At 42.0% G+C, this 19,305-nt stretch overlaps 2 protein-coding genes across 13 annotated transcripts in view; one reads left to right on the plus strand and one right to left on the minus strand.

Annotated features, from left to right (window-relative positions):
- The first annotated feature begins 2,165 nt into the window (after positions 1-2,165).
- Positions 2,166-8,530, plus strand: LOC110537730 (S-phase kinase-associated protein 1). Of its 2 annotated transcripts, none has more exons than XM_036937735.1 (6): positions 2,166-2,192; positions 3,581-3,677; positions 5,476-5,549; positions 6,578-6,721; positions 7,507-7,647; positions 7,866-8,530. In XM_036937735.1, the coding sequence occupies exons 1-6, from the start codon at positions 2,181-2,183 to the stop codon at positions 7,899-7,901; spliced, it is 504 nt and encodes a 167-aa protein (XP_036793630.1). In that variant the 5' UTR covers positions 2,166-2,180; the 3' UTR covers positions 7,902-8,530. The 2 variants fall into 2 exon arrangements, with proteins under 2 accessions (XP_036793630.1, XP_021479750.1); XM_021624075.2 differs by lacking the exon at positions 2,166-2,192 and adding an exon at positions 2,619-2,775.
- Positions 8,531-8,594: 64 nt separating this feature from the next.
- LOC110537729 (transcription factor 7-like 2) overlaps positions 8,595-19,305 on the minus strand; it is a 69,050-nt gene continuing 58,339 nt past the window's right edge. For 3 of the 11 annotated variants that reach the window (XM_021624066.2, XM_021624064.2, XM_036937734.1), the window contains 5 exons: positions 17,841-17,948; positions 17,042-17,089; positions 13,922-13,970; positions 13,254-13,326; positions 8,595-10,449 (listed from right to left, as the gene is read on the minus strand). In XM_021624066.2, coding sequence (XP_021479741.2) covers positions 10,131-10,449; positions 13,254-13,326; positions 13,922-13,970; positions 17,042-17,089; positions 17,841-17,948 — 597 coding nt within the window. In that variant the 3' untranslated portion in view covers positions 8,595-10,130. Of the gene's footprint in view, positions 10,473-13,253; positions 13,327-13,921; positions 13,971-17,041; positions 17,090-17,840; positions 17,949-19,305 lie in introns of all 11 variants that reach the window. The other 8 variants (XM_021624065.2, XM_021624067.2, XM_021624070.2 and 5 more) reach the window with 6 other exon arrangements.

Here is a 19,305-nt window from a genome sequence, read left to right on the forward strand (position 1 = left end):
CGATGTGTTGGTTTATTCACTTGACTTTGCGTCATCTGACACTACTGATGGACTTTTAACCAAGGCTTATGATTATGTACATTGCCTTCTGAAAGTATTCAGACCCCTTGACTTTTTCCACATTTTGTTACATCCTTATTCTAAAATTAAACACTATCCCATAATGAGAAAGCAAAAATGGGGAGAACATTTTTGCAAATAATAAAATATGTATATGTAAGTATTCAGACCCTCAATTCAGCTCAGGTGCATCCTGTTTCCACTGATCATCCTTGAGAGGTTTCTTGATTGTAGTCCACCTGTGGTAAATTCAATTGACTGGACATGATATGGAAAGGCTCACACCTGTCTGTATAAGGTGCCACGGTTGACAGTGCATGTCAGAGCAAAAACCAAGCCATGAGGTCGAAGAAATTGTCCGTCGAGTGCTGAGACCCCACATTGGCAAAAAAAAAAAATAATAATACTGTTTTTGCTTTGTCATTATTGGGTATTGTGTGTAGATTGAGGGGGGGGGGGACAGAATTAATTTTACAGCAAGGCTGTAACTTAACAAAATGTGGAAAAGGTCAAGGGGTCTGAATACTTTCCAAATGCACTGTAAGTAAGTCATATGCCTACATAAAATGACCAAAACCATGATTGATTTTGGGAGAAAGGGTGAAGAATAAAGCTTCCATGGATGCTGAATATATGTATTTTGTTGCTACTACACTAATTCTAATTTTACATAGCTAAGTAATAACTACACTGATAATTTTTATCACATAGTAGTGATAAATACTTCTAATGGTCCAACCTGTTCACCACTTATTTCCCATAAGAATGTGTTACTGTTGATAAAGGGTTGCAGGTAGTCTAGTGGTTAGAATGTTGGGCCAGTAAGTGAAAGTATGCTAGTTCAAATCCTGAACAATCTAGTTGAAAAATCTGTCCCATGTGCCCTTGACAAGGCACTTAACACTAAATTATCAAGGAACCCACCAGGTACAACCCTAAATCTGTAAACATGGGCACCCTCATAGATATCATGCTGACCAACCTGCACTCTAAATAGCCCTCTGCTGTCTTCAACCAGGATCTCAGCGATCATTGCTGCATTGCCTGCGTCCGTAATGGGTCTGCGGTCAAACGACCACCCCTCATCACTGTAAAACGCTCCCTAAACACTTCAGCGAGCAGGCCTTTCTAATCGACCTGGCCCGGGTATCCTGGAAGGATATTGACCTCATTCCGTCAGTAGAGGATGCCTGGTTATTCTTTAAAAGTGCTTTCCTCACCATCTTAAATAAGCATGCCCCATTCAAAAAATGTAGAACCAGGAACAGATATAGCCCTTGGTTCACTCCAGACCTGACTGCCCTTGACCAGCACAAAACAATCCAGTGGTGTACTGCATTAGCATCGAATAGCCCCCACGATATGCAACTTCAGGGAAGTTATGAACCAATATACACAGGCAGTTAGGAAAGCAAAGGCTAGTTCTCTGCTGCCAATGACTGGAACGAATTGCAAAAATCACTGAAGCTGGAGAAACATATCTCCCTCACTAACTTTAAGCAGCAGCTGTCAGAGCAGCTCACAGATCATTGCACCTGTAGATAGCCCATCTGTAAATAGCCCATCCAACTACCTCATCCCCATATTGTTCTTTTTTTTCTTCTCCTTTGCACCCCAGTATCTGTACTTGCACATTCATCTTCTGCACATCTATCACTCCAGTGTTTAATTGCTCAATTGTAATTACTTCGCCACTATGGCCTATTTATTGCCTTATCTCCCTAATCTTACCTCATTTGCACACACTGTATATAGATTATTTCTATTGTGTTATTGACTGTACATTTGTTTATTCCATGTGTAACTCTGTGTTGTTGTTTGTGTCGCACTGCTTTGCTTTATCTTTGCCAGGTTGCAGTTGGAAATGAGAACTTGTTCTCAACTGGCCTACATGGTTAAATAAAGGTGAAATAAAAAAAATGCTCCATTGATCGGAAGGGTGTCTTAGGGGGAGTTGGTATATGCAAAAAAAAAACATTTCCAATTCACACATGAATATAATGCAAATATTAAGCACCCACCTAAATATTATAAGTGAAGAAGATACCATGGAAATAATAATATACAAATAATGTGGAAAGAGTGCCATCTCACGGCAGGACTCAACATTACAACTAGGAATGTCGGTCAAGGTAAAGGTGTGATTGTGAATCAGTGATCATTGTCGTGAATAGTATTTTATATATGCGAATAATATTTTACATAATATTTATAGCTACATGTTATATGCAATACTTCATAGGCCTACTATTCAAGTACTGCAACAACAAAGTGTAGGCATATTTACATTAAACAATTACTGTCATGGCATTGAAAAAATACTAACATCTTGGCTAATATGACTGCACAAAGAGAGTAAAACAATTACGGTAATTTGTTTTTGTGCTGGGACAAATTGACAGAACCTGAGCAGTACACATCATGAAAGAGCAACAATGTGCATATAATACTATAATTGTATATATTTTGGACGCAAAAATGAACAGAATGCACAAAATATTACAAAAATAACATTAGAAGACAATCATGTTAATAAATATTACTTGAAATTCTGCCTTAATGTCAATGGGGGAAATCACTCACAGGCATATCACAAGACGACCTGCTCCATTTGACAAAGCGCAGCTAGCACAGCTTCAGTGATTACCTGTGCTTCGGTCTGGCCCTGTTGACGTTTAACATTTTATATCTAGATTTGCTTTAAAAAAAATCGCAGTAAGTAACCACCATTTAGTTGCATGTCTTGGTGAAATAAGTTGTGTTTTAAATGTAGTATTCCTATATCTAAATGAAAATATAAATGACTTGAATATGGTTGCTAAGACGAGGCCTTGCTGACGACGTCGTTAGCTAGTCGTTGTCAGCTAGCACAGCAGGCTAAGGTTGACGTAGCTAACTAGTTAGCTTACTGTTACCTGAAATTATTACCACTTACAGTGTAGCGCTAGTATTGAATCTAATTTCAGCCTATGCCTGTTTCAGATATCCTGGGTGTTTACAGTTGCCCAGGCTGCATGTGTAGTTAGTAACCAAACAAGTTAATGCTAACTACTGTACCTAGTTCATGAAACAGACTGGAATCGAAGCTAGATAGCTATGTTGAGTTAGCTGGATAACGTTAGCTAGCTTCACACGCTAACGTTATACAGTCAGTTGCGTGAACTGGTAACGTAGCTAGGTAGAACTACTTAGTTAGTTAACTAACTTGCCTGTCTACCGAAACATGAACTTGGCTGGCAAGTGTTTGGGTACCTATTAACTGGCGTTACTTGTCTGACTACAGTAACGTTATCTAACTAGGATTGGAAATAGCTAACTAGCCACCTTAACGTTAGCTAACGTAGCCAATTACTAACTAGCCACCTTAACGGTAGCTAAGGTAGCGTAACTGTTCCCTTGTCAGTAAGCCGAATACAGGGCTCGCCTGTCACCCTATATAAAACGTAGTTTATAAAATGTAGTTCATTACCCCGCTAGCTAACGCGAAGCCTGAAACTGACAAAGTTTTCCTGTTTTACAGATGCCCACAATTAAACTGCAAAGCTCAGATGGAGAGATCTTTGAGGTGGATGTGGAAATAGCAAAGCAGTCTGTTACGATAAAGACAATGCTGGAAGGTATGTAGCTATGTACTCTGTTGTGATCATGTGGTTGTAACATGAGTAGGGTGTTCAAATCGAAACGCATATTTTGACCAGTGGGTAAAACATGTTAATTATGTTGTTACTCCTCTAAGAAAACCAATGGTCAAAACCCCATTAAACTACCTTAATCCCATCAAAGGTTATTGGAGTTTTAACAGTGTATACAAAAAAATGAAAATACTACCTCATGTCGATATCGATATAATCGATATTTATCTTACCTCTATATTGTTTTATGTCCTCTGGATTTGAGAAGAAAGATGATGAGTTCACCGGTGACCCTGTCAGGTAGCCTTAATTCTCGCACAGCATCCAGCCTAGCTGACAATGCTGTTTTTCATATTTTTGGGAACTTTTTTTCTTCTTCTCTGGCCTCCATTGATTTATTCATGCAAATTTTGACCATCCAACAAGGGTAACTTGTAACTCCCAGTAAGTTTTGAATGGAGGCTGAAAAGATTTGGCAGGGGTCCTCAGATCCTCAAAGTTACATAGCTGCACCAATGAAGGCATCTTGACTGGCTACATCACCGCTTGGTATGGCAACTGCTTGTCATCTGACTGCAAGGCAATACAGAGGGTAGTGCATACGGCCCAGTACATCATGTACGGCCCAGTACATCACTGGATGTACTGGGCAGAGTTCCCTGCCATCCAGGACTTCTATACCGGGTGGTGTCAGAGGAAGGCTCTAAAAATAGTCAGACTCCAGCCACCCAAGTCATAGTCTCTTTTCTCTGCTACTGCACAGCAAGTGGTACCGTCTGGGATCAAAAGGCACCTGAACAGCTTCAAGCCTTAAGACTGCTGAACAGTTAATCAAATGGCCACCTGGACAGTTTACATCGATCTCCTTTATTTATGTATCTGAATTGTTTTGCACTGGCTCTATGCACACCCACTAGACTCTACCCACAGACTCACACATACTACACTGACACTCCAACACACACTACATACGCTCACACACAAAACATACACAAGCATATTGACGCCACACACACACTCTCTCACACAGAACCACTTTCACACTTCACACTGCTGCTACGTGCTTCTACACCTGCATTGCTTGCTGTTTGGGGTTTTAGGCTGGGTTTCTGTACAGCACTTTGAGATATCAGCTGATGTACGAAGGGCTATATAAATACATTTGATTTGATTTTGATTTGATTTGCTACTCAGTTTCTTATATATCCTGATTGCCTACCCACGTGTACATACTGTATTACCTCAACTACCTTGTACCCATGCACATAGACTTGGTACTGGTACTCCTTGTGTATAGCCTCATTATTTTGTGTTACTGTTTCCTTTTTTTTTGGTGCAAATATTTGTTTTTTATTGTATTGTTGGGAATGGGCTCGTAAGTAAGCATTTCACTGTAAAGTTTATGCCTGTTGTATTCGGCACATGTGACCAATAACATTTTATCTGATTGGATATAGACTTGAGATTTGGACCATTGGTTTTCATAGAGGATCATCTACAAAATGTACATATTATTTTACCCATTGGTCAAAAGATGCATTTTTGATTCGACACCCTATATTAATGTGAAAATCTTGTTATTTGAAGATGTATATAGTAAATATTTTCTGAACTCTATTTCTTGAACTGTATTGTTGGTTAAGGGCTTGTAAGTAAGCATTTTGTGGGAAGGTGTTGTACCTGTTGTATTCGGCGCATGTGACAAATACAATTTGATTTAAAGTACAGCTATCAATACTGTCTGGCAGTATCTGTGTGCTTGTCTAATGGTTGTCTTTGACAGATTTGGGTATGGATGATGAAGGAGATGATGATCCAGTCCCCCTCCCGAATGTGAATGCAGCCATCCTCAAGAAGGCAAGTGGACTCACTGTCTGACAGTTATCCCATATCTGGTGCAATGGACTGAGGGACAGGCAAACTGTTGGGAGTTGGACATTGATAACCTTAGGTAAAGTGCCTCCTCCCAACCAGAGCTGGGGCTATCTTATCTCTATTTCCACTTTTATCAGTTTAGTTGCACATCACTTCTATCCATAGCGGCACTATTCAATTGAACCCAAACCCTTCTTAGCCTTTTCTACTAGATGATTTTCCAGGAAGTGAAACATTTGTGCACTATTTAAACCAATGTACGCCAAACGTGTAGGCAGAATGACTTTCCCAAACCTGTAACAGGGATCCGTACCTATGTGGGAGGCACTGTGAGGGTCCATGCACGATCATTACATTACTTAGCAGACGCTCTTATCCAGAGCGACTTACAGGAGCAGCCTTGCTCGAGGACAGATGGTTGGGATAGTTGGCCTTGGGCACAGTCTACAATGTGAAAGAACAAATGCAACTGGTCATCTGTGCCTGTCCGAATCTCTAGAAATCAAATGGTGTGATTGTCTGCTGAAGGTGTAGACGGTGTTCATTGGATTTATACTGTGTGAAGGGATGTGGGATTAAAGATGATTTTTGTTATTCCATCTCCCAGTTGAATTGTTTCATGCTGTCTTGTGCATGTCTCCAACTGAGGGACAAGCTGATGTTGTTTCTGCTGCTTTGTTCAGCAACTGTATCCTTGTGGCTAATGAATTACATTTTGTTTGGGGAAATGTTTGCATGGTCAGACAATTATACATTGTCTGCCAGACTTAATTAATGTCGGGTTTTTTGTTGTTGTTTCTTACATCTGTATAATAGCATGTGTCTCTCTGCCAGAAGCATACGGCTCTAAACAGAACTGCTCTGACCTCCGTCCTCAAGTTAGGCCTCTGAAACTGAACTCCGTGGGAGATGGATGCCCCGGCGTGTCTGATTGTTGATTCACGGACTGTGCGCCAGGAATAGTGGTTCCTTTTCATGTTTCCTTTCTCACTTCCGTTTCCTCCCTCCAGGTGATCCAGTGGTGCACCCACCATAAAGATGACCCCCCTCCCCCCGAGGATGACGAGAACAAGGAGAAGAGGACGGACGACATTCCCGTCTGGGACCAGGAATTCCTCAAAGTGGACCAAGGGACCCTCTTCGAACTCATTCTGGTGTGTACCTACCACCCCACCCCCCCTGCCACTCACTCACAGAAACAGTTTGACACCTGTACACATACAAAGTGGAAGTGTCTCAGGTCTTGAATTTAGGCAATGGCTTAGCTGAACATACCACACCAGTTAAGCTAGTAGGTGCTTAATAAAGTTATAACTGGAGGTAGTAGTAGGTCATTACTAAAGAGCCTAACACACACAGTCAATAAAGTTGCCGACACTTTATCCAAAATCTTAAACTCTGGTGGTACAAAACACCTCCACTATGAAACCACTGGATTATCCAATGAAACACCCCAGAAAAAGGGATCCATCTCCCTGTAATTTGATTGGTCACCGAGGGGAGGCACAGGTGGCAAATATTTGAATTTGAGTGTCAGAGAAATTCCCTGTGCATGTGCCGTCCCTCCCTGTGCTGCTGCCGCCGAGGTGGGAGACAAATCTGCCACCGGCTTAGCGTAGAAACGCATGGAGACGGCTGCGTTTTCTCTTCCTGTGTGTAAGCGGCTCAGGAAGTATCAGCTATGTGCATATGAAGTTAAACAAGCAGCCTTGCATGGCTCTTGTGTAGTGATTTGCGCAATATGTTCTTGTAGCGCTCAGGGCTTCTAGGAACTGTAACACAAGTCTGTCATTTGAGTAGTAGGTTTTACCCAGCTCCCGAGACCTGTTTACGCGGCCTAAGCCCAGGGCTGCAGTAGTTCACTTGAAAGGCAGTATTTGCAGTTGTTTTCTTTTCATCCTCATCCTCCCATTATTATAATAATTGTTTTAATGTTTAGGCCGCAAACTATTTGGACATCAAAGGACTGCTAGATGTTACCTGCAAGACGGTGGCCAACATGATAAAAGGCAAGACCCCAGAGGAGATCAGGAAGACGTTCAATATCAAAAATGACTTCACAGAGGAGGAGGAAGCCCAGGTAATACGCCCTTATGTGGTTTTCAGGATGTCCCACACGGCACCCTATACAGTCACAGTGCACTACTTTTTTTGACGGGCCCTATAGGCCCTGGTCAAAAGTAGTATATAAAATGAATACGGTGTTATTTAGGGCAGAATCGCAGTCCTGAATGCGGAGCTGCCTTGTGATAATATACATTTGAGCCATGTGACAGTGTGTGCTGCTTCCCCCCACAGGTACGCAAGGAGAACCAGTGGTGTGAAGAGAAATAAAGGAGGATCATGCCAACACTAACACACTGAAAGGATTGTTCCATTAACTGGTTGCACTGCGCTGTTCATACGTTGTAATATTACATCATAGTCTATTAGAGCGCCCCCCCCCTTATGTACTCCATAGCATGACCATTTCTATTGCTTGTGCAAAAATAATTTAATAAGCTATTTCATGTTTTTACAAATGTTACTTCACATATTCACATGAGATGCATAGTCTGGTCTTTACAATTTAACTCCTTTTTTGAATTGCTATAGTTGTTTTTTTTTTTTTTTACCGAATATCTTTCTTTTTTTTGTCAACTGAATAAATAGCTTTTTTTTGACTGAAATGATAGCGCAGTGCAGAATTTTGTAAATGCAGCCTCTTCTGTGCTGTCTTCTTAAAGTCGTGATAAAGAGACAAGCTGTCGTAGGAGATTTGAAGTGGGGGTAAACATGTGCAAAATGTCCTGTGGATTGGAAGTGCTTGTCGAAGAAGTAAATGTGTGCGATCTGTTTGTCACTCAACTTATGGTATTTACCAAGCTTAGTACTATTGGAATATTTTCTCAGTTCTGCTCTGAAGATGACATTTAGGGTTAACAACCATTGAATTCCAGGAGTTAATAAATTACTTAAAATAATGTCTGTCTGCTGCTGTTTGTGATTGTACATCTAATGGGGAAATAGTGAGGAAACTGATCCAGATTTTCAAAATACTTTAATACATCGAACAAAAATGAGCACATCAAAGGCAGAAGTCTTTCAATGTGTAAAAAAAAAATTGAAAAGACACATCAGTACACCTTTTTTATGTGTGGTCGTTCTGATACGAGCAGTCCCCAAATCTAAGATGTGTGTTAACATTAGAGCACCCTCTGATGGACTAGACATTGATTGAACAAACAGAAAAGCCTTGCTGTACACCGCCTACAGTATCTCCAAAGTAAGCAGGGTTTGACACTTGCAAGCAGTAAATTAAAGCCATTGTTTTTCACATATATTTTTGGTACACTTAGGTGGAACATGAACACACTGAAAAGGATTGACACAGCTCTGATAACTTCAATGAAAGAAAAAGCTAATGCAAAACTTATGCACAAAATGTGTTTTTCTCTGAGAAGATGGGTGTAAAATAAATTATATATTGCTTTTAGTGGAAAACTGAAATTAGAGACTGAAGAAACAACTTTGGGAGAAAAAGTTCATTCTTTTACATAACAAAACATACATTTTATGTAGGGAATTCAACAGCTTTACAACACAATGAAATATAGTACTCATTTGGTCTTTAGTTTACAGCAGGGTTCTTTACTCTTTTTCAGCTTGAGACCCAAATGAGAAATTAACAGTCCTCTTGTGACTCAAATCGTCCTCCATTGAACCAAATTAAGAAGAAATAGTGTATGAATGTAGATGTATTCTCATAAATTGCGACCCACCTCTAACATCCCAGAGTTTCCTCTACCATCTCTAACACCTCTAACATCCCAGAGTCTCACTTTAGGTCCTGACCCATAGTTTTAGAAACCCCGGATTATAGAATGTTCAGTCAGACAGAGGCAGTTTAGGACTGCCGAATTTCATTTTTTATTATATAATGGAGGCTTTTTGACACCAGGAAACAAATTAATCTCCCAAACTGCATCCTTATGAACAAACACCAATGATGTTTTAATTCTCTGTGAGGGGCCTACATCAAAATAATGTATTTAGCAAGAATTTGACTGACAAGCAGGAAGTGCCTAAAACAAATGAACATAACATAGAGATGAGTCTCTCCGAGGGGAGACAAGAACATGTCGACACAGTGAAAAACACTGTCACTACCTTGAAGCTTCAACCTTATACGACATCATTAATCAATATAAATACTATCTATTCTGGAAAAGGTTCCTTTGACACGTCTGAAAGTCTTATGAAAAGGAGGAGTACCGTACTCCTCTGTAAAAATCTTTGGAAATGGAATCAATTCGATTTTAGGCAGTGAGGAAGAGAAGCAGTTATCATCCCGGCAATATTAAAATGACATGAGCACTGAGTAAATCAGTCAGAAGTCAGCATCCTCTCCCAGACACAAAGCTCTGTCATTGTTTTTGGATGTTTGTGGTGAAGGTCTTTTCTCCAGCGTTTTGCTCCCCACTCCTTGTTTGGTCCGGATGACGTTGGGCTTTGTCTGTCTATCTGGCGGGGTGTTGGGATGGTGCGAGGAAGTGTGAGAGGGGACAGGACAGGTGAGGCTGGCTAGTGAGACTTGGGCAGGGTACAGTCATGATGATGATGATTGAGATTGTCGTGCTGTTGGGATGATTCTATTAAAGCTTTGAGAGAGAGTTCTGTGGTCTTGGGTTTTAAGAGGATACGGGGTGTGTGTTGTTTGCTGGGCTGGGGGTGCAGAGGGATGTGTGAGGGGGAAGCAGGCGAGGGCGAGCTGGGCAGGGAGGGGTGCTGAAGGGGGACGCCGTCGACGGGGGAGGGGGGCGAGTCTATAGCGCTTCCATCGGAAGAAGTGGGGCTGGCGCACCATCCTCCTTGAAGGTATCGAATGCACTTCTTTTTCCTCCTAGGAACAGTCAAGAGAGTTATCTGTGAATAAAGCGTGGATGCAAAGCGTCACCAAAATGAACTTTTTTTTTACTGTTTTCAACATGATTTGAATTGAGTTTGAAGACCCCAAAAGAGAAAATCCATTGAATACCATCAAATATGTTTTCATAGATCATCCACCACCATTTCCTTCAAATCATGAATGATTTTTGTGGTTGTTCTCGTGATCATTAGAAATGTTGTTTTCTAAGCTAAATTGAAAGTGAACAACGGTTGTTTGCCTCTTCGTTAAAACCAAAGCGTCACGCCATATCCCATGATTATTACCAGAACCCAACATGAGTCACTTAGTGCCTGCGCAAGAGAAGGTGCGAGGAAATATTTAGAGATGGGGAGGAAGAGAGAGCGATTCTAAATGTCAGAGTTCACTATCAAAAGCTGCACTGCCTGACCGCATGAATGGAGAAAGTTGAAGGCAGATGAGCATGAGAAATGGCATCAAAGTGCAGAGCGGCGGTGCATGTGCGAGATTGTGTGTGTCTGTGTGTGCGTTCATCTGCGGTGATCAGGATTCGCTCTAACCACATTCACCTCCCTTTGTTCTTTTGCAGCACAACACACATACAACACGCACAGTGGTCAGGAGATTTCCATGATGTGACGGCATGGTGGGGAAGGCAGGGCAGATACCTCTACACTGATGTGACTTTGAGTGTGCAGATGTGTAAAGGAATAAAGGAGAAGAGATTGAGTTGTTAAAAAAAAAGGCACTGATGATGAGCATGACTGATCCTCCATCCACTGTAAATAAATTTAAAAAATGCCTGCTTTGTCATTTCTACCAATAGCATAATCAATAAATATCTGTTTTAAGCAGAGAACAGCTGCAGTTGAAGTCGGAAGTTTACATACACCTTAGCCAAATACATTTAAACTCTGTTTTTTTCACAATTCCTGACATTTAATCCCAGTAAAAATGCCCTGTCTTAGGTCAGTTAGGATCACCGCTTTATTTTAAGAATGTGAAATGTCAGAATAATAGTAGAGAGAATGACATATTTCAGCTTTTATTTATTTCATCACATTCCCAGTGGGTCAGAAGTTTACATACATTTAATTAGTATTTGGTAGCATTGCCTTTAAATTGTTTAACTTGTGTCAAACGTTTTGGGTAGCCTTCCACAAGCTTCCCACAATAAGTTGGGTGAATTTTGGCCCAATCCTCCTGACAGAACTGGTGTAACGGAGTCAGGTTTGTAGGCCTCCTTGCTCGCACGCGCTTTTTCAGTTCTGCCCACACATTTTCTATAGGATTGAGGTCAGGGCTTTGTGATGGCCACTCCAATACCTTGACTTTGTTGTCATTAAGCCATTTTGACACAACTTTGGAAGTATGCTTGGGGTCATTGTCCATTTGGAAGACCCATTTGCGACCAAGCTTTAACTGATGTCTTGAGATGCTGCTTCAATATATCCACATAATTTTCCATCCTCATTATGCCATCTATTTTGTGAAGTGCATCATTCCCTCCTGCAGCAAAGCACCCCCACAACATAATGCTGCCACCACCATGCTTCACGTTTGGGATGGTGTTCTTCGGCTTGCAAGCCTCCCCCTTTTTCCTCCAAACATAACGATGGTCATTATGGACAAACAGTTCTATTTTTGTTTCATCAGACCAGAGGACATTTCTCCAAAAAGTACGATCTTTGTCCCCATGTGCAGTTGCAAACTGTAGTCTGGCTTTTTTATGGTGGTTTTGGAGCAGTGGCTTCTTCGTTGCTGAGCGGCCTTTCAGGTTATGTCGATATAGGACTCATTTAACTGTGGATATAGATACTTTGTACCTGTTTCCTCCAGCATCTTCACAAGGTCCTTTGCTGTTGTTCTGGGATTGATTTGCACCCAAGTACGTTCATCTCTAGGAGACAGAATGCGTCTCCTTCCTGAGCGATATGACGGCTGCGTGGTCCCATGGTGTTTATACTTGCATACTATTGTTTGTACAGATGAACGTGGTACCTTCGGGCGTTTGGAAATTAGTCCCAAGGATGAACCAGACTTGTGGAGGTCTACAATTATTTTCTGAGGTCTTGGCTGATTTCTTTTGATTTTCCCATGATGTCAAGCAAAGAGGCACTGAGTTTGAAGGTAGGCCTTGAAATACATCCACAGGTACACCTCCAATTGACTCAAATGATGTCAATTAGCCTATCAGAAACTTCTAAAGCCATGACATCCTTTTCTGGAATTTTACAAGTTGTTTGAAGGCACAGTCAACTTAGTGTATGTAAACTTCTGACCCACTGGAATTGTGATACAGTGAATTATAAGTGAAATAATCTGTCTGTAAACAATTGTTGGAGAAATTACTTGTGTCATGCGCAAAGTAGATTTCCTAACCAACTTGCCAAACCATAGTTTGTTAACAAGAAATTTGTGGAGTGGTTGAAAAGCGAGTTTTAACGACTCTAACCAAAGTGTATGTAAACTTCCGACTTCAACTCTATGTGTGAATCCCTTTCCTCCCCTCAGACCTACAGGACCTCTCTCCCACTTTCCTTTGATCATCATCACCCATCATCCCCCACAAATCCCTGAGGAGACACCCACCCCATCACCAGCCAGCAAAGCAGCTTTAGTTTCCAATAATACAGCCTCCTGACACCCCAGTACGCTGGGGTTCTCTACCTGTAGGGGGCGACGTGGGTCACAGGGTTAGTGAGATGAGTGCATGCAGAGCAGAGCACAGCAGTGGGCTGAGGCACGCTCACAGAGGGAGAGAGGGGTAGCAGAGCGAGAGGGCGAGAGATACACACCTGCAGGGACCACACCAGTCCGTTTGTTGGTTGAGGCCGAAGCGAGCTCTGCATTTCTTAGGAGAGCCAGGGTCTGAGCACAAGGCAACATGCGCATAGGAAAGAAGTAAGGAAAGAGAGGAAAGAGAGGAAGAGTTGAAGAGAGAGCAAGAAAGAGAGAGAGAGAGAGAGAGAGAGAGAGAGAGAGAGAGAGAGAGAGAGAGAGAGAGAGAGAGAGAGAGAGAGAGAGAGAGAGAGAGAGAGAGAGAGAGAGAGAGAGAGAGAGAGCAGAGCAGAGCAGATCAGATAAAGAGGTCAGGGCAGACGTTGACGCATTGACAGAGATGGTAAATCAGAGAGCCATCAAACCAGACTGTTAGTCCCCAATTACTGAGCAGGAGTCAACAACAACAACCCATAACTGCAGCCAGAACAGAGTAAAGGGAGCAGGAGCTCCATTCACAACAGGCATTGAGGACACTAGGGAAGAGAGGAACACTTCAAGTGGGAAGTCTGCCATGCGTTCAAACTCGGCGAGTTAAGAGTAGCAGAGACCCAGTCCGAGTAGAGGATAGTCGACCAGTGAAGTTGTTTCAAACGCTAGAATAGGGCTTGAAGTTTTGGTATATTGTATTGAAGCGTGGTGGTTTGGCCTGAGAGGATGTTGAAGGTTGTTAATTGAACATTACCTGTGGTGGAGTCCTGCTGCTTCTCTCTTTTTCTTCTCTTCTTCTTGCCCTGTTGGAACACACGACCAAACGCACAGAGAGTCAGTAGGGGGGACGGGGTCCTATACACCACCGGGACAGTATCTGTCAGTGACATCTCGATGAAGACCATGGGAGAACCACGTCGTGATATTCACCATGTTCATGAGACTTAAGTCAACTGTACCAGAGACGGCCCAATTCACAAGTCGTGGAAGGGGGGTCTGAGGGCACTTTATGATCACTTAGGCCACAAGTTACAATGACAGCAGAAGAGAAGAGAAGGGAAAGAACTCGAATGATCTATAGTAATATTGCTGTAAACTCCATGGGCTATACAGTGGGGCCTTAATAGTATGGTTGGGGTTGTTCACATGAGGAGAGTCATAAAGTCTAAAGTCTCATATTGGGGAGAGGATGTGGGAACAGCTCTTGGATGCCTAGACGCATCTACCCTCACTGCTCCCTAAAGCATTGTGTGTGTGTGGTTACGGCTTGCGGAAGAAAACCCCACGACTGCGTAGGTGGACCTTGACTTCCTGTTTTGCTAACAGATCACATGACTACCCGGGTTTTCTGGCTTGTGTCTGGGAAGGGGTTAAGACTGTAGCAGAACTAGTGGTCCTTTGTATCTCAGTTGGTAGAGTGTGACGCTTGGAACGTCAGGGTAGTAGGTTCGATTCCCTTGACCACCCATATGTCAAATGTATGCATGATTAAGTCGCTTCAGATAAAATCGTCTGTTGATAAGCAACTGTTTTCTAAGTTGAGGGTTGTTGTTAGTGGATAGTTAGTTGACATTTTGATGACATTTATTGAACATCTTATGTTAATGAATTAATAATAATATAATATACATAATAATAATAATATTATATATTAAATTAATTATTAAGTTGCTGCGGTCCGTGGTTGCCATGGCGCCGTGAGGTAGCCTTGGCAGAGAGCTCTGTAAATATTGTACATATTTATTGTTTTTAAGTGTTTTTAATTGCATTTTTGAATCAAACTTTTTTTGTTGTTGTTGATAACTTGTTGATAAATGGGGCGGCAGGTAGCCTAGTGGTTAGAGCGTTGGACTAGTAACCGAAAGGTTGCAAGATTGAATACCCGAGCTGACATGGTGAAAATCTGTCGTTCTGCCCCTGAACAAGGCAGTTAACCCACTGTTCCTAGGCCGTCATTGAAAATAATACATTTTTTCTTTTAACTGACCTGCCTGGTAAAATAAAGGTGAAATAAAAAATGGATCAACTGAAATATCTGGTGCTGACCCACGAAATTGCAGGACTGATTATGGCAAACCAGTTTATATTTGGCTTGGCAAGCTGGCTAAAATGATTTTTCACACCCTGCCCCAGTTCCTAAAGGCTCGTTTTGTTGAGGGCTTTTCTGAACCACTGCTGAGGTGGCGTGGTCTTAATGGCGTTTTACAGTGCCGAAGCATCACCCAGGTGCGTGGTACATTTCAGTAGTGGACGATCCATCATACGCTCTTAGAAAAAATGGTGCTATCTAGAACCCAAATCGGTTCTTCCGCTGTCCCCATTGGAGAACCCGTTGAAGGAACCCTTGTTGGTTCCAGGTAGAACCCCTTTGGTTCCAAATAGTAGCGTTTTGGGTTCCATGTAAAAACCCTTTTCACAGATCTGGAATCAAAAAAGGGTTTTCCTATGGGGACAGCCGAAGAACCCTTTTGAAACCCTTTTTTCTAAGAGTGTACCCACGGAGGAGGAAGAGCTGTGACTGTTGAGTATGATGAGGGGGCTGATGAAGAGCTCTGTGGCCTGTCTGTCTGATGTCTCTATCTCCCTGCCTGGCTGTACCATCTATGTTCCCTCCTCTCAAGATACTACATTTCTGAACTGTCTTTCATCTAAAGTTGTGGAAGACCTTCGCCCAAGAACTGCCAAATCCCTATATTTGTTTTGTTAATTTTTTTAATTTATTATTTTGTTTGTAAAGCGACTTTAAGATTTGACTTGTAATTAAAAGCTCTATATAAAATAAATCGATGATTATTATTATTATCATTGTTGTTGGTAGTATCTACTGAACATCTACCAACCATCTGCTTGGGACTATTCAAATAAAGTGTTATCTATACGGTCACAATAAAGCATTGGTATTCAAACTTTTTCAGCGGCGAGCCCATTTTTTCAGCCAGAATTTCTGGGGACCCCATTTTTCCCCCCAAGACATTCTCACGACCCCACCTCACCCCAAATGTAATGGCACAGCCTTAAAATGGGTCATTTTAATTCATTGCATTTCCATTTCTTATCAAGGGGTCGCGACCTCGACTTGGAATAGCGTTACTATTTTATTCTATTCTATTATTATAGAGTTGCCATTAATTCTAATGCGTTTTGGGACAATATTGTCTCTGGCTGTATTTTCCCATCTTTGAAATATGAAGAAACATGCAGGGAAACATACATTCAAGTGTTAAATAGTGACATTTACCTTCACATAAAAACATTATCCACAGTACGTTGCATCATATTCATCTGATTTGATACTAAATCAGATGCAGCAGTAAAAGCTTCATGCACATTTCACCTCATTGAGAATGCCACCACGACCAGCTCGTAACCCTCTTTACCCTAACCAGCTAACTGACTATCCACAGCCAAGAGACAGAGAGAAATGAGAGAGCCAAGCCCCTATGGTGTGTTATGATACAAAACCCCAAAACTTTATCAAGCCAAGGAAAGGAAAATAGGCTGTGTAAAAGATCTCCAGGAAAGCAAGAAAGTGAGCTCTCTCTCCCTTTGTGACTCATCCGGTCTGTTTTCATATGGGGTGAGCGAACATTGGCAATTATGTAGTCCAGGAAAACCACCTCCCATAGAAACACATCCAGATACATAGCATAACTTACATAACATAAGCCACCTCCACCCCTCTGTGCCTGCCCTAAGGGAGGTAAAGCCTAATAATGGTCCCCCAAAGCCCAGAAAGCCTCTCCAGCCCAGCTCCCAGCAGTCCTCTCCCTCTCTACAATCCGAACCCCACCGCCCCACCGCCTGAGGAGGAGAGCAAGCCAAAGCCACCCTGCTGTTAGTAGAGCGGGTAAGTGGGGTAAAATGTGTGCCCTACCCAATCAGCTTTATTCTTTTCCCCCGCGCCCTCTCTAAGGCCCGCCTCCTGGAAGAATTCAACAGCAACTTCACAATTGAGCACAGCACAGAAGGGTAGTTAAGCAGCATTAAGCTAACACACATAACAGAGACGTTCTTAGAGACATGTCTCTCTAATACACATCATATTCATCTGCACAGTATTTGAAGCAAGGGATTCACTACACTACTTCTTAACTCAGTCTACAAGCCCACTACTAATTACAGATTTCACAGACAGTGCACTTATACTAAGGTCCAGTTACAACAGTACAAAGGTGCCCTCCATGTATATAACTACCAGTGGTTAAAAAACCTATTATAGTAATACAGAGATGAGAGGGGAGCGGGAGGTTTGCAGCTGACTGTGTAATGCTATGTGTAATAAAAGCGGAGCTCGTCATGCGTCCCTAACAGCAAAGCACTCAACAGCCAATTAAATCACCTCACTGAACAGTGCTGAACAGCCATGTCTGACCAACTAATGTCCAGTACACTCTATCTCATTCTCAAAACCCACTCTAAAGGAATGGCATGCCAAGAGATTATAACACTGGTCATAGAGGTTATGACGCTGGTCATAACAATATGGTCGTAAACTAGTCTCTCTAACAATGTCTGCACTGATACGTGACCAAACCTTGGAAATGCGGCAAATAAATATGATTAGATACAATATGTTGATATTTCTATGTGTAGCCACTAGCCTCATTGATTGACAGGTGGCAGGGTGGGGTGATCATGCTGCGTGTGTGTAACCAGGAAAAGGCGGGCCTTACGTAGTTGTCTCTGGCGGACCAGCTGGGGTAGAGCTGCATGTGTAGCTGCCGCTCCTTCCTGGCCAGCTCATAGTATTTAGCCTGTTCCTCCCGGGTCAGAGCGTGCCACTGCAGGGAAGACACACACAAAAATGCACCCGCGCACACACGCACACACACACACACACACACACACACACACACACACACACACACACACACACACACACACACACACACACACACACACACACACACACACACACACAAAACAAAAATACCATTTAGGTTTTGTTCATTAGCCTAGACCAGGGGCGTAAAACTCATTTTCCCCGCGGGCCGCATTCAGTCTTCATTGAGGTCCGGAGGGCCGCACTTAAAATTGAATATATTATCTCGCCATCATTAGCAAAATATAGTCCTCTATCCATCGCTTTTGGAATTTTCGATGCTCCCTGACCGTATATATTTCATTTCGATGACTGTTGTCAAGCTGGACAGAGTGAAGATACTAGAAATGTAGGGCTATTACCATTTCTAAACAGTTTGTTTTGGTTTTCGTCAGTTCAATGTCGTTTTATTTGGATCCGGCACCTGGCCTTGAGTTTGTGACACGTGGCCTAGACAATGACATGCACAATGACAACTGTTGAGGCTAGGAGGGCTGAGGGAATGTGTTTATCTTATTACAGTGCACTGGGTTCTTGGGGATCTTCAATGCTGCAGAAATGTTTTGGAACCCTTCCCCAGATCTGTGCTTCGACACCATCCTGTCTCGGAGCTCTACAGACAACTCCTTTGACCTCATGGCTTGGTTTTTGCTCTGACATGCACTGTCAACTGTGGGACCTTATACAGACAGGTGTGTGCCTTTCCAAATCATGTTCAATCAATTGAATTTACCACAGGTGGAATCCAGTCAAGTTGTAGAAACATCTCAAGGATGATCAATGGAAACAGGATGCACCTGAGCTTAATGTTGAGTCTCATAGCAAAGGGTCTGAATACTTATGAAAATGTGATGTTTCATTTTTTTTAAACATTTGCAAAAATTTCTAAAAACCTGTTTTTGCTTTATCATTATGGGGTATTGATGAGGATTTTTATTTATATAATCAATTTTAGAATAAGGCAGTAACGTAACAAAATGTGGAAAAAGTGAAGGGGTCTGAATACTTTCCGAATGCACCGTATATTGTTTTATAAACTGGGTGGGTCGAGCCCTGAATGCTGATTGGCTAACAGCCGTGGTATATCGGACCGTTTACCACGGGTATAACAAAACATTTATTTTTACTGCTCTAATTAGGGAAAGGGGGATAGAGTGGCTTGAGAAAGTATTCACCCTCCTTGGCATTTTTCCAGATTGCCTTACAACCTGGAATTAAAATAGATCTTTGGGGGGTTTGTATAATTTGATATACATAACATGCTATACCCGCCTTTGATATACCCTTTGAAGATGCAAAATATTTTTTTATTGTGA

Source organism: Oncorhynchus mykiss, chromosome 12, assembly GCF_013265735.2.
Source record: "Oncorhynchus mykiss isolate Arlee chromosome 12, USDA_OmykA_1.1, whole genome shotgun sequence".
Classification (NCBI taxonomy): domain Eukaryota; kingdom Metazoa; phylum Chordata; class Actinopteri; order Salmoniformes; family Salmonidae; genus Oncorhynchus; species Oncorhynchus mykiss.